Source organism: Chinchilla lanigera, unplaced genomic scaffold (assembly GCF_000276665.1).
Source record: "Chinchilla lanigera isolate Chin_1 unplaced genomic scaffold, ChiLan1.0 scaffold00004, whole genome shotgun sequence".
NCBI classification, from domain to species: domain Eukaryota; kingdom Metazoa; phylum Chordata; class Mammalia; order Rodentia; family Chinchillidae; genus Chinchilla; species Chinchilla lanigera.
Window position 1 is genome coordinate 29767150 of NW_004955405.1, and position 13979 is coordinate 29781128.

Genomic DNA, 13979 nt, shown 5'->3' on the forward strand with positions numbered 1-13979 from the left:
AAAAAAAAAAAAAAAAAAAAAAGAAAGCATTTCGATTGTACCTTCTAAGTGGAAAAGAGCTTTCACTGGACTGATTTAAACCTCTGTTACAAATCACCTTCCCCATCACTAACTCACTGACCAGTTTCGCTTCTTTCTCACTAAATTCTTTCTTTAGTTCATCTTCTTCCTTTTTCAGCTGCTCCTTCAGCATCTGCTGGTTTCTCTTCTCCTGCTCAAGGGCTGCCTTCAGGGAATCTACTTTTCCTTGAAGTTCTAACTTCTGTTGAATCAAAAGCTGTTTAGAATCCTTGAGATTTGTTATCTCCTGTTGAAAAGGCCAAGATATAAATCAACCTTAATAGTAAATATTCCAAAAGGTAGCTGAAGTTTATGCAATTTACCACAGCAATGTGTTTACCCCTCGTGAGATTCTTCAAATTCAGTAAACAGCTGGTTTAAAAGGTAGGAGATTATTTATTTCCTGCTCAGTTCCCATTTAGATCAGTAGTATTTGGGATGCACATGTTCTGATTCTACCAGTACATGGGAAAAAATCCCCACTCCCTACTTTTTCACTTCTCACTTAACAAGCATTTAATGGGCATCATTTTGGTATCACACACCATGTTATGTTCTGAGGACACAGGGAATTACATACATTCCTTATTCTCAGGAAGTCACATCCCAGAGGAACAGACGAAGAGGATATAATAAGTTACTATGCAAAATTTTAGGCATGATACTAGATATAAAAGGCATCATGACAGCACTCAGGAATCTAGCTTTTTTCAAGAAAATGAATAATACTTTATAAAGCAAATAATAAACAGTCTTCAACTGATGATACAAGGTAAAAAGATACTAGAGAATTTTAGAAAAGTATTGAAAAAAGCAGAATTCCTTAAAAATCTTAAATTCTTACATATCTACAAGCATAATTTTCTAAAGAATATCAATTTTTACTACCATTTCAATGAAATCTAAACTCTGCTTAATTTAGTAATCTGAAAACAAAAGTAGCATTACTTCAATGTGTGTATAGATGAGTAAAATAGCATTCTGGCAAGAATTTGTTAAAAACAACTGGCCTAGCGTAGAGCAGGTTCCCTATCAATCCCTACAAAATGTATGTTTACAGACCAATAATACAACATAAAAGAGAGGAAAATGACTTAACATACCTTCATACTTTCTTGTTTGTGGGACTTCAGTTCTTCAGTTAATTTGGTGATTTCTTTTTCTTGTCTACACTTAATTTCCTCTATCTCTGCCAATTTAGATTTTTCATTTACTAGTTCTTTTTCTTTCATTGACTGTAGAAAAATAATGACTCATTAAACATTAATTTTAAAGCTCTTGAGAATAAAGGCGATGCATGTACTGGCTAAGGGCCTCGCCCTGATGGTCTCTGGTCCTCTAACACTCAGAAGTGAAGTCAGAAAAGCAAATACCTTCTCTTTCTGCATATCTTGAAGTGTTTTACTCTGTTCCTTCAACTGCTGATCTTTCTTCGCCAAATCCTGCTCCAAGGTAGTTTTGGCAGTCTTTAGTTCTTGAATCAATTTATTTTGGTTTCCAATTTGATTTCTGTTTGAAATCAAGTCCTCCTGTGCTAGAGAAAGCTTCTCTTCTACAGACTTATAAAAAAAAAAAAAATTCCTTAATTATTATGTCATTTCAAGCAAACTTTAACAAAAAAAAGCTAATATACAGATCATGGAAAATAAGACACAGTACTGTACATTTGACAATGAGGGCAAGTCCTGGACATCCCTGTCTGCCGATTCCGTCACATGACCATCACAAAGTGCACTTACCCAAACCTAGAGGATCCGCCCTACTCCACACCTGCCGCAAACCTATCAGCGTGCTGCTGCACTGAATGCTACAGGGAGCTGTAAGCCAGTGGTTAAGTGTTTGTGTCCAACATACCTAAACATAAGAACAGTTCAGCAGAACTCTAGGTAACAGGAATAGCTCACTTCCATGATAACCTTGCAGACCTCCACTGTCTGTGCAGCCTGCCACTAACTGAACCGTCATTATGAGGCCAATAACTGTACTATATAAAGACAGTAAGTCACACCTCACTGAGCTCATGCAGCAAACACCCGGAATATCAACTCCCGCACCTATGAAAAATATTAATGATATCAAATATTTAGCAATATTAAAATAATTCTAAAACTTCTACAGGAAATCTAAACCTATTTACTGAATGCTTGTCACACCTTCAACACTAGCTAGGTGTTAAGAATATCACGTAGTAATAGAAACCACGGAAAACACACTCAGAAAACAGGTATGGTTCGAGAAAAGAGCAGGAGACATGAAAGGAAGCAATTCTAAAATAGGTAACAGTATACATGTATGTACAGATGCATATATATATATATATATAGTAGGCGCTATGATACACCTTGTCATGTTAAAAGCATTAATAAATAAGCTTACCCCTAACCATTAACTCAATTTAGAATTATTTCTAATATACATTAAATTTTTTTAATGCTTGTCAGTAGAACAGTAAACTCCTTAAGGCTTACTTTTTTTCAGATAAGACCCAGTCATCTAGTTCTTTATTAACCAGACGGCTATCTGTTTACTGTACACACTGCTAACACATAACGGGGCAGTGTAAGATGGTCTGAGCATCCACCTATGCTGCTCCATGGAATACTGCCGTGCATTTTACGTGTTCTTTTTATCTTTCTCATTGTAGATTGCTGTTTTATCTTTCTTGCTGTAGATGTTAACTTTGTTCAATTCAGCATGTCTTCCCTTGGATAACCTCCTTCTTCTAGTCCATGGTTTTACTAGAATTATCGTTAATGCATCCATGACCACTGCAATAGGCATGTATCCCTGAGTGGATCAATTACCAACTTTGACACTGATTCCACCAACACATTACAGTCCTCCAGCAAAAGAGAAGTGTTGCGTGTTTTGTGTTAGCCTTTACTTTTTGTTTTTTCAGCAAGCTTTCTCATTCTTCTTTCAAAATAAAACGTTTAGAATTTTAGTTATTACTTTTTCTTGAAGTCTGAAAAGATGGCATAAGATGTGGTATCAGACTACAGAGATTTCTATTTACTTCCAACTTATTACCCTACAATTTTCACTTCACTTGGGAGTGTAAAATCCGACTTGTACCTCCTCTTAACAACAAAGATTAGCATCCAGCATAGCCAAAGTGAAATATCCAGTCAATAAAGTATTTCATAAATGCTCCAGCAGATGGGGCTAACAGCACAGATCAGGACAGGCTGCTTCCATCCACTGGCATCCAAGTGTAGGCTCAATGTCCACCCACAGCAGGCAGGCTTGACTTGAGCAGGCGCCAGCTTAGAGGAGTTCCTGAATCCCTGCTTGTCTTTTATAAGCAACACATAACAACACTGCAGCTAAGGAAAAATAATGGTTGATGACTATCTTTTCTTTTGGTCTATAAATGCTATTTATAAACTTCTGTAGGATTTAAACTTTTAAAAAAAAATTTGTAAGTAGTTCATAGACTTCTCATTTTAGGAGCATTAATATAGAATTTATAAAAAAGTTTACTTTGTCAAAAAAAGGCTAGTGGTGGTCAAAGAAAATAGAGAGGGCTTTGAATAAGAACTAAGATCTAACTATGGTTCCGTTATGAAGTAGCACTGGGCCTACCCTCGCCTGTGAAAGACAGCTGTCAAAACAGCTTACCCAAGCCCTCTAGGTTGTACAATGCTACGGCGACCTGTTCCTCTGCTTTCTCTTCTTGTCATTCGAATTACTCTTTCATGTATGAAATTATGGATGCACAATGCGGCTTACAGGTTACAAATTATTGTTGACTTAATGAAAGTTCACTTAGGAACTGTAAGTCCTGTTCCTAGGTTATACTCCGGGTAAATGATGTATCAGTATGAAGAGTGATTTCTAGAGGATTTTTACCATCAATCATTAAATTTCATCTCTTCTATCACACAAACATCCTCAAATTCGCCCAACTCTCGCCATCCTGTTAGTACCAGCCCGGAGCAGCATCATTTTGCACGTGAACTACATCAAGTGTCCTCTACATCCTGCCCCTCCCCACACATTCCTTACTCTGCAGCCAGCCATCCACCTGAGACACAAATCCACAGAGCTCCTCCCACAGTTCCCCGCTGCCTGTAGGGTAAGCCCACACTCCTCCACAAGCCTGCAACGCTGCACAAGTGCTGCGAAGAATGTAACAGCAATGTAACACCACCTAAATGTCAAGTGGTATTTTTTATTTCTTATAAATATGGTTTTCTATTTTTGCTTGCTAATTTTCATCTTTTTTATCTACGTACAATATGTTTAAGTGTAGATAACTGACACCATGAAACTGTTTTACACAATGTCACACTTTGTCAAATCATCACCAACTCCCTCACTTTCCTTGCAGATTACTATTATTCAGCCTTTTCATTTAACCTCTGTCCCTATTAATCTCTTCTACTCTGTCTTCTGTAACTTCAGTTCTAGTTCTAACCAAACAGATTAGATTCTGATTACTCAATTTATGAAGAGAGAATATGTCTTACCTAATCTCCTCTTCTAGTCAATCCAAGCTTCTTTAAATTACTCCAGGTTAAGTGTCCTAAGAGTGTTTTCCCTTTACCTCTCGGCCTAGACTCTTTTTCCTCAAATATAAAACCCAGCTGCCTTTGCCAGACAACTGAAATGCTTCACAACTTAGACTTCACCTTTTAGCCTAAATTCCACACAGGACCAGCACTCCAGCAAGTCAGTCCCTCACTGTGCCCTCCTCCGCCCACTCCCACAGAGGCGACTTTTCTCCAGCATGCCCCGAGCAAAATGATCTTTCTCAGTACCCTCTGCACATCCAACCGTACACACACTTCAGGACCCAGCCAATGCTACCTCCGTTATGGCACCTTCCCTACAAGAGCCCATGAATAAAATACATACATTATGTTTATAAACCATTTTACTATTCTGCGATTCTCAGTAGAATTTTCCAATAATGTACCCTAAAGTAAATAAAAATCTTGAACACAGGCAAGAAACCAAAAGCACATTTCACCTCCCCAAGATGGCTAGGGTAGGGGGCACCGGCTGGATCTTTTGTGAGAAAACACCAACATTCCATTTCCTTAATGAATCGATATCTTAATGTTATATAAAAAATTTATATTTCCACACCCATCATTTAATATGATGCTTTATCTAATAAACAGTACTACCTAGGGCAAAATTTCTATACATTGTTAGACAATTAAAGTTAACTCAATTTGAGCTATAATCTCCTAATTTTAATCAGCAGGTATTCCAGGAATCTTGGGAACTGGACAAATTTAGAAAACGAAGTCAGTATTGTTTGACAAGCAACAACAAAACTGTTCACATTTTTTACAAGTGGTTTACATTTAAAACTCTTTAGTTCTAACAGCAGCCCACTTTTGAGGTTATTTTCAAATGAAGACATCATAATCCTTTGATAAATGAATGGTGTAACAATTAACATATGCACCAAATTACAGACATGACATTTTAAAATGCCCACATTTATGTACATCAGTATTTCCTTATAATAAAAAATAATTCCTTTAAAAAACATGTTAATCCAAAAGTAACAATTTAGTACTAGAAAGTATTATATTTCACAAAAGTAACATTCCCTTGTCCATAAAGGACACAAATAAATCATTTAAGGAATGTCTACAAGCAACTTGCTGAGTTCCTATGATTTACCACAGCTTACTTTACCTTAAGATCTTGCCTTGTGGCTAGAAGTTCAGACTCCTTCCCATAGAAGTCAGACTGAAGCTGTTTTAGATTTTCCTGGCACTTTTCATAGGTATTCTGCAACCCTGATACCTTCTCCTTCTCTGCCGCGAGCTCCTGGGCTGCCTGCGCTGACTGTTGCTGTAGTTTATTCTCAAGCTCTGCCTGAAACATACAGAACTTATTTAAAATGGCGTGCACATAAAAATCCAGTTACAAATACAAAATGAAATTTCCACAACTAAGAAGATTCTGAAAACTGCTAAATTCCACTGCTAACTTTCAGGCTTTTCCCCATCTCTGGAGCTCCTGGTTCCTTCTCCCAGCTTGCTCGGCCCTCTGTAATTCTGGAAGCTTCAGGTTAGAGAGGAAATCTGCTTAGTTATGAAGCCTATTCCATCCCCACCTACCCTTAGTTTGCTACAAAGTGAGTAAGGCTGACTGGGGAAGTGCTTGGTTGTGGTCATCCCCAGCCTCCTCCCCTGGAAGTTCCTAGCATACTGCAAATGGTTAGGACTCTGGGCCTGGGCTGGGCTCTGCCCTCCTGGGCCAGGATTCTTTTGCTATTATTATCATAGATTCTGGGTCATGTCCAAGCAGGGAGGGCATAGTTCCACCAGGGAAGGGGAATGATGGCCTCTGAAGTAAGTGCCTTTCCTATTTTGTGCTTTGCACAGCGTGGCTACATCTTTAGGAGCTGGGCTGGGATCCTCACCAGCGATCTGGTAGGATGTCTGCTAATACTGTCACAGATTCTGGTCATGTTCTCATAAGCAGGCAGCATGGCTGTCACACTGCAAACAACAGTGTCTGTGGACCTAAACTGGGCGAGCACTTGAGCTTACATGGGACTTGTCCTCTTATTCTAGCTTTTCCATTTTCTCTATTTCACCTGCCCACTCTCCCATTCCGAGTTTAGTCTGGTAGGTAACATCTCGGTCACCTCTACTCAGGGCTCTCCAGCTGACCTCAGTGAGTGCCACAGAGCTCTCTAGAAAGGCTGCATCTTCACACCTCCAGGTTTCATCTTCTTCACATACTTACTTCCTCATTAAATTATAAGCTACTTGAGATTGGAAAGTCATACCCTAAGGTGGTGCACACCTGTAATCTCAGCAAATATGGGCTACGTACCCAACACTCCCAATCACTGTCCTTCTCAATGTCCAGAAATATATTCCTGATTTTGGTACCCATATACGCATAAAAATGAACTACCAATAAGAACACTGTCTCTAAATTTCAGTTCTTTGGGTATCATCTAATAAACCTGAATGAAATCTTAATTTTAATGACCAATATAATACCAAGGAAAAGTGCAATAGTTATATTCTTTAATTAGTTAAGTTATAATGCTATGAAAATGAAGATCTCAGGAATATTTGTATGTGAAGATATCAAAGTGTGCAACATAATGTGTTGTGACAATTACATTCTGATTTTTGATTATATCTAACACACAGGACAAAGTAGTCAACTCTTGCTTATGTTATTAGGAAACTACTCCTGTGTAATACAGAATAATAGTTATAAAACACTGTTCAATATTCAATGTATGCTGATGGTTTTCTAATTTGGATTCCTTTTACTCTAGTAGTATGACAACTGATACATAATGGCATGACATGGTTAATATACTCTACCACTAAAGATTCTTCTCCACAGACCAAATAATATGCACATGCTGAATTTGCTAAATACTTCATATTAAATATTACACATTAAATACAATCAATTTTTACCAACTGCTGTTCTATACAAGTATTAAAACATATTTAGGAAGGGGCTGGGGATTTAGCTCAGCGGCACAGCGCCTGCCTGGCAAGCGCAAGGTCGTGAGTTCGATTCCCGGAACCAGAAAACAAACAAACAAACAAAAACTGTATTTAGGAATGAGTAACTTATGCTTAATAATAAATTTTGTACTTAATATTAGAAATAGAAACCATTCTTATGTAGCTAAAAATATCAGATATAGTATAAGAAATCTGACACTACTAGCTAGCATGCTTATAAACCTAGCACTCAGGATGCTAAAGCAGGAGGACTGCTATAGGTTTGAGGCCAGCCTGGGTTACAGAGTCAGTTCAAGGCCAGCCCAAACTACTTAGAAAGACCCTGGTTTAAAAAAAAAAAAAAAAAAATCGAAAAGAAAAGGAACCTGACACTATTAAATTTTTTCAATATACCCTACTTTGTGATGTTTGTTCTTGATTTTTTTCCCTTAATGAAAATCATTTGTTTTGAATTCCTTTAAAATTTTTCTAGTACACTAGAAATGTTGCTTGAACAACTGCCTTAACATGAAGTTTACTTATATGTTATTTTACAAAAATGTACTTTCATATTTATTAGATAAACAATCAGAACTAGAAATTTAAGAATTCCCTGACATCACGGTGAATGGAAATTCAGGCATATTTAATCACTCGATCAAATGTAAGTTAGAAAATTTTTGAACACATATAAACATTCTTGATACAACTCATCTGTTTCAATCATATTATATTAATTGCCAACATTTTCTTCCTCTGAACGGTAAATACATTTGTTATCAATACCTTCTGTGAAAGGGCAGTCTTAACTTCTCCTTGGAGTGCTTCTATTTGCTTTTTCCTCTGTTCAGTCAATTGCTTTTGCTCTTTTATGTTCCCTTGAAGTTGTTGCTGTTCTTTTTCTTTTTGTTTTAAAGTATGTTGGGCCTGTGTAACTTGTTCCTTAATTGAACTGAGTTCCAAAGCCAACTGATGAGAAGCCTAAAAAAAAATTCTGGCATTCCTTTATTCATGCAAAACAAATTTACTGAGTACCTACTACATGCCAGCCACTACTCATGGTAGACACTATTGGGTCTGCTGGTCACAAATGATCAGTAACTAACAAGAGAGAAATACATCAGAATTTACATTGCTTTCACAACTGGCACCATTCCCTATTACATGACATGCAAATTAACCTACATTATTTGTTTAATCCTATCTTCCTTTTTAGCTTATAGTTATGTATTTAGAGAGAGTGGTAAGTGAACTGGATCGGTAAGCCTGCGTATCACACAGAATAGGAATGTCAGCATCTAAGTTCATATTGCTGGACATTCTGTTCACTTTCTAGAATATTCCCAAGTGCTACTGAGCCTTTGGTCACAGCTAATCAGAAAGAACAGCTCTACTTCAAGTATGATACAAATAAAATTTCTTTTAGCAAACATTCTGGTATAAGTCTATGGCACTAAATTACACTACGTAACAGTTACTCTCACTGAGACATATTTTGCGACGTTGTTTTTACACTCTACTAGGATGCTTCCATTCATACAGAAGTCACACGAAGGCTTTTCTGTGGCCAAGGAAAACTATTATTTTCTGCCTTTCCAGTCAAGTCATATATTCATGATTTATGTATATTTTATTAATAATCCAGAATTACACTGGAGCATCTGACCACACTAGACTACTTTTCAAAACCTTTTTGGTGCTATATGCAGATGCCCCAGCTTACTGCAATGCACAGCCGAATATTTTTGTGCAAAACAAGAAGTATAACAATAAGCATGACCATATTATATCATTTTGGCTCAGAGTCCAGGCACTAAGCCACTATAATGTGGCCACTTACACGGCTGGCATGTACAGTCCAGATGTCCTGTTGCAGTGAGCAGTCAGAACACAGTGACATCGAACATGCGTCAGGACTGTATCAACTCCAATTTCTAGAAAGCGTTATGCCCAGACTGCAGCTGCTAACAAGTACATCCTCAAACAGTAATAACTATGTATTATACGCAAGCATTTTCTCATTTGCTTATGTATTTTAGCTGGAGAGCAACAGAAACATCTATCATATCTATGTGCAACAGAAATATCTATGTAATTATCAAATACATCATTAATATAAAGGTCATTTCTATGGAAAGTCTATTGAAGTTTTTTTCCATCATAACTATGTTCTTTAACCTAGACTATCTAATTATAGTACTATGGACTCAGTTTTCTGTAGTTATTAATTATATTTATTTATTTGTAATTTTTATTTAAAATGAGGTTAAATTATTTTAGGGGTAAGATACAAATAAATAAATATATATTATATATACATATGTATTATAGATTTTTTTCATTCCATTCCATTTCAGAGAACTATATCTTTCTTTGACCTATCAGGATAAAATGTTTTGAAATATAAAGGCCTGTTATACTTTATGCATTTATATTACAGAAAAGATAAAATCTTACCTCCTTCTCTTTCTCAAGTGACTTCTTCATTTCGTTCTGTTCCTTCTGTGTGGTTTCTGTCTGTATTTGAAGTTGATGCTTTAATTCTTTGCAAGTTTTTTCCTTAAAAAAAAAGAGAAACTGTTTTATATAGAAAATATTTGTAATAACCTCAAAAGATTGTTTTTCCTTCAAAAAAAAGAGAAACCATATTATACAGAAAATATTTGTAATAACCTTAAAAGTTTGTTTCATAAGCTTAGTAAGATACACACAAATACATTAAAGTCATTGATGAATCAAAATGGAATAGGATTACCCATTTCATAGTAAAAGCCGGGTACGTGGCAAGTACCTATAATCCCATCACCCAGGAGCCTAAGGCAGGAGGATCGCCACAAGGTGGAGGTCAACCTGGGCTACACAGCGAGCACATGGCCAGCCTGAACTACACAGTAAGACTTCTCAAAAAACCAATAAATAAATAAATAAAGGCAAATACAGGACTATGCTACATTTGCTAATGGTTTCTTTAATCAACCAATAGTTATCATAGAATAGCGCTGGAAATAGTAGTAGAGTGCTTGCCCAGCATGTGCGAAGCCCCACGTTCTATCCCCAATAGTGATAAAAATATTTCATAAATACTTTAGAACACTTTGGAAATCATATTTTAGGTCACATAATTATTTATAATTAATAAACCTGTCAAAAAATAGAACCATGAGCTATAAGAAAATGAAAAAACCCAGGTATGGTGACACACACCTGTAATCCCAGCACTCCAGAGGCTCAGGCAGAAGGGTCACAAGTTTGAGGCCAGCCTTGCTACACAGTGAGTTTAAGGCCAGCCTGAACTACACAGTGAGACCCTATCGTGAAAACAAAAAACAAACAAAGCAAAAAAAAAAAAAAAAACAAGGGCTGGGTATGGTAGTGCATGCCTGTAATCCTAGCATTTGGGAAGTTGAGGCAAGAGGATTGCCACGAGATCAAGACCACCGTGGGCTCCGTAGTGAGTTCAAGGCCAGGGTGAACTATACATAGAGAGACTGTCTCAAAACAAAAGAAAATTTGAAAAAAAGAAAATGTTAAAGCACTAAATTAAAAAAATAATCAAACATAACTGGAGAGAGAAGGTGCACAGATTGGAAATGTTTTCTCCAAACATGAAGGAACACATACTAATTTCATGTATGTTTTACCCTACTAAACAATTTCACTGACCTCCATAAAGAGAGGAGTTTTATTTTTGCTTTACTTTTGTGTTATTTTGCATTAAAGCATTTCTAAAAATTCATTCCTCTTTAGGCATTTCCTGAGACTCTCAACTTTTTCTCCCTGCATTTAAAATATGTTTTATGGTATCTCTAAACATGGAATATTCAAAAGCTTATAGTACCACCATTAAAATTAAGATTTTCTTTGGAACATGTAAATAATAACTCACTAGTAGTTACACATTGTGAAAATGTTCCCCAAAACAAATATGCTGCAGTCTCACCCAAATCTAACCTCAGACCAGCAATAGAGGAGGACTATTATATTCAACTGAAGATATCCTGGGCCTCCAGAAAATATGCATGCACACACATGCACACGTCTCCAAAACAGTATCTTGTGTTATCTTTTTCACAGATTCAACAAGCCCCGTCCTTTCCTCAGAAAACTTCTAAAATATTTTAATGTAGGATGTGAACAGTGAATTAAGCCAAAAAACTCAGTTTACCTTAAAGAAAATAATTGCTGCTAAGAAAGTAAATGGAGAGAGGGCAGGGAGGGAGCAAAAGGGGAAGCGAAAAGCATGAACATGTGTCATGCACATGCAGGGCAAGAGCTCTACCACTGAGCCACACCCCCGGTCCTGCTACTGTGCACATGATCAACTCCCCACAGTGAACACAACCATTATGGACCGCACTAAACTTTTTTAATTTTTAAAAGAATGTGAATGTAAACAACTAACCAAATCTAATATAGCAGCTTTTCCTTTCTGGTTCTCCTTTTCAAATTCACTTCTGGAGTTTTTCAAAGAATCAGATACTTTTGATAGCTTGTCTTTTGCTGTAGAAAGTTCTGTCTTTAGCGTTTCTTTTTCCATTTTTACTTCCTTTAGTTCTGTTTCTGCTGTTTGAATTCTATTATTCAATTCCTCTTGCTGCATCTTTGCATCTTGACTTAACTTTGCAATTTCTTGTTTCAGGACAGCATTTTCTTTCTCTTGTCTGGTAAGCATTTGCTTAGTAGTTTCAAGGGTTTCAGATTTTTTCTGTAGATCCAATTTTGTGCTGGATACTCTAGGTAGTTAAGAAATCATTTTTAAATGCGTCATTTACCATTCAAAGGTGACCATAAATAATTACGGGTTTTGAAACATGTTTGTATGATTCAGAAATAAAATTACTTTAATTTCATAAAAATCACAACAGAAAAATGCCTTAGAACATCTGATCAAATCACTTAACAGGTACAAATGATGTTTTTCAAGTCCAATAAGTTAGTTATAAAGCCAAAACCATCTAAGCCTCCTAACTTAATCCAGTCTTTTCCATGATAACAGATCCTCAAATAAAACAATATTGCAGGATGAGGGGCTACAACAGCCAGAAGAGATATTACATGAATCCAAAATAACTGATTCAGTATGTTAGTTTCCAACCATAAAAAGAACTCTGCTCCTTCCTTGAAAACATGCAATATGTTATGTACTTGGTAGGTCTTATACATTAAAACATGTAAGGTTAAGCTACGAAAAAACAAGAAAATAAAATGTATTTCAAAAATAGAGGAAAGGCAAATGATCTGTTTTTTTTCTAAAGTATAGCAGATTATCTGTGATTTCTTTTATCACTTGTCCTTTGATATTTGTTTTATGTAACTGAACGAATAAGCTATAAGAATGAGGAAGATACAGCTTCAAGAAAGTTAAAATACAGACTTTTTGTTTTCACAAAAAATTAAACTATGCATATTACTCAGTAAAGAAACATACATTAAAAATTAACCATTTTAATGTCAAAACCAGATGCAAAGTAACAATATTTCTAGACTGCACACTATTTCCAATCAGCATACACTTATACACTGTATAAACTCAACAACATGTTAAAAGGTTGTTTAAAGACATACAAGTCACCCAAAATTGACTATTAACACAGTATGACAACCTTATTTCTATCTTGAAATTTTCCAAGTTTTAGTTCCAAATACATGGGACTGTGTATTTATGGGACTGTGCTAAAAAAAGAAAAAAGATGCTGAAGTTCAGCAGGTTCATAGCACAGTACACCACCCTGATTCTAAAGGTCTAAACAGAAAGTATATTATTATCATTTTACCATTTATATGTGGTTAAACGTTCTGTCAGGGGCTGCGAGTGTAGCTCAGTGGTCGAGCACTAGGATCAATCCCTAGCCAAAACAAAAAAAATAAAATAAAAACCTCTAAAACAAGTCTAAAATTTGGACTATATTTACTCACTGTATTACTTAACTTTTCCCCAAATAATTACAAAATTTTAAGATTATATGACACAAAGAAGATGAAAGAGAAATAAAGGTTTACAGAGTCACTGTAAAACATGTTTATTAAAAATAAATAGTAACTAAAGTTAGAAATAATGCGACAATCAGAGCCAGAATTTAATATGTCTTTCACAGAAATTACTAGAGCAATCAGAGGAAAGAGGATCCAAAGGAATATCGTAAACTACCTGACCAGCCACTATGTAGGACACAGACGTGGCACATGGAAAACTACCTAAGATAAATCACACACCAGACCTCACAAAAGACCTAGTTTCAAAAGTTTGAATTTTACCAAGCATATTTTCTGACCACAGTAGAATTAAGTTAGAAAGCAGGAACATGTAGAAGAGCCTCAAACATTTGAAAAGAAAACAATACACTTTCATACAGAACTTCAATATGTGGGTGTGTCAAAAAAGAAATCATAAAGAAAATTAAATACTCTCAGCACTTGAGAGGCTGAGGCAGGAGGACTGCCATGAGTTCAAGGCCAGCCTGGGCTACA

General features: G+C 36.1%; 1 protein-coding gene across 1 annotated transcript in view; it reads right to left on the reverse strand.

The window, feature by feature from the left end:
• The window catches only part of Eea1 (early endosome antigen 1), a 199222-nt gene that overhangs the window by 6818 nt on the left and 178425 nt on the right, over positions 1–13979 (reverse strand). Inside the window, exons 19-25 of the mRNA XM_013518252.1 lie at positions 11914–12244; positions 9969–10070; positions 8298–8492; positions 5719–5901; positions 1434–1619; positions 1164–1295; positions 122–307 (exon numbers count right to left, since the gene is read on the reverse strand). Of these exons, the coding sequence (XP_013373706.1) occupies positions 122–307; positions 1164–1295; positions 1434–1619; positions 5719–5901; positions 8298–8492; positions 9969–10070; positions 11914–12244 (1315 nt within the window). The remainder of the gene's footprint in view (positions 1–121; positions 308–1163; positions 1296–1433; positions 1620–5718; positions 5902–8297; positions 8493–9968; positions 10071–11913; positions 12245–13979) is intronic.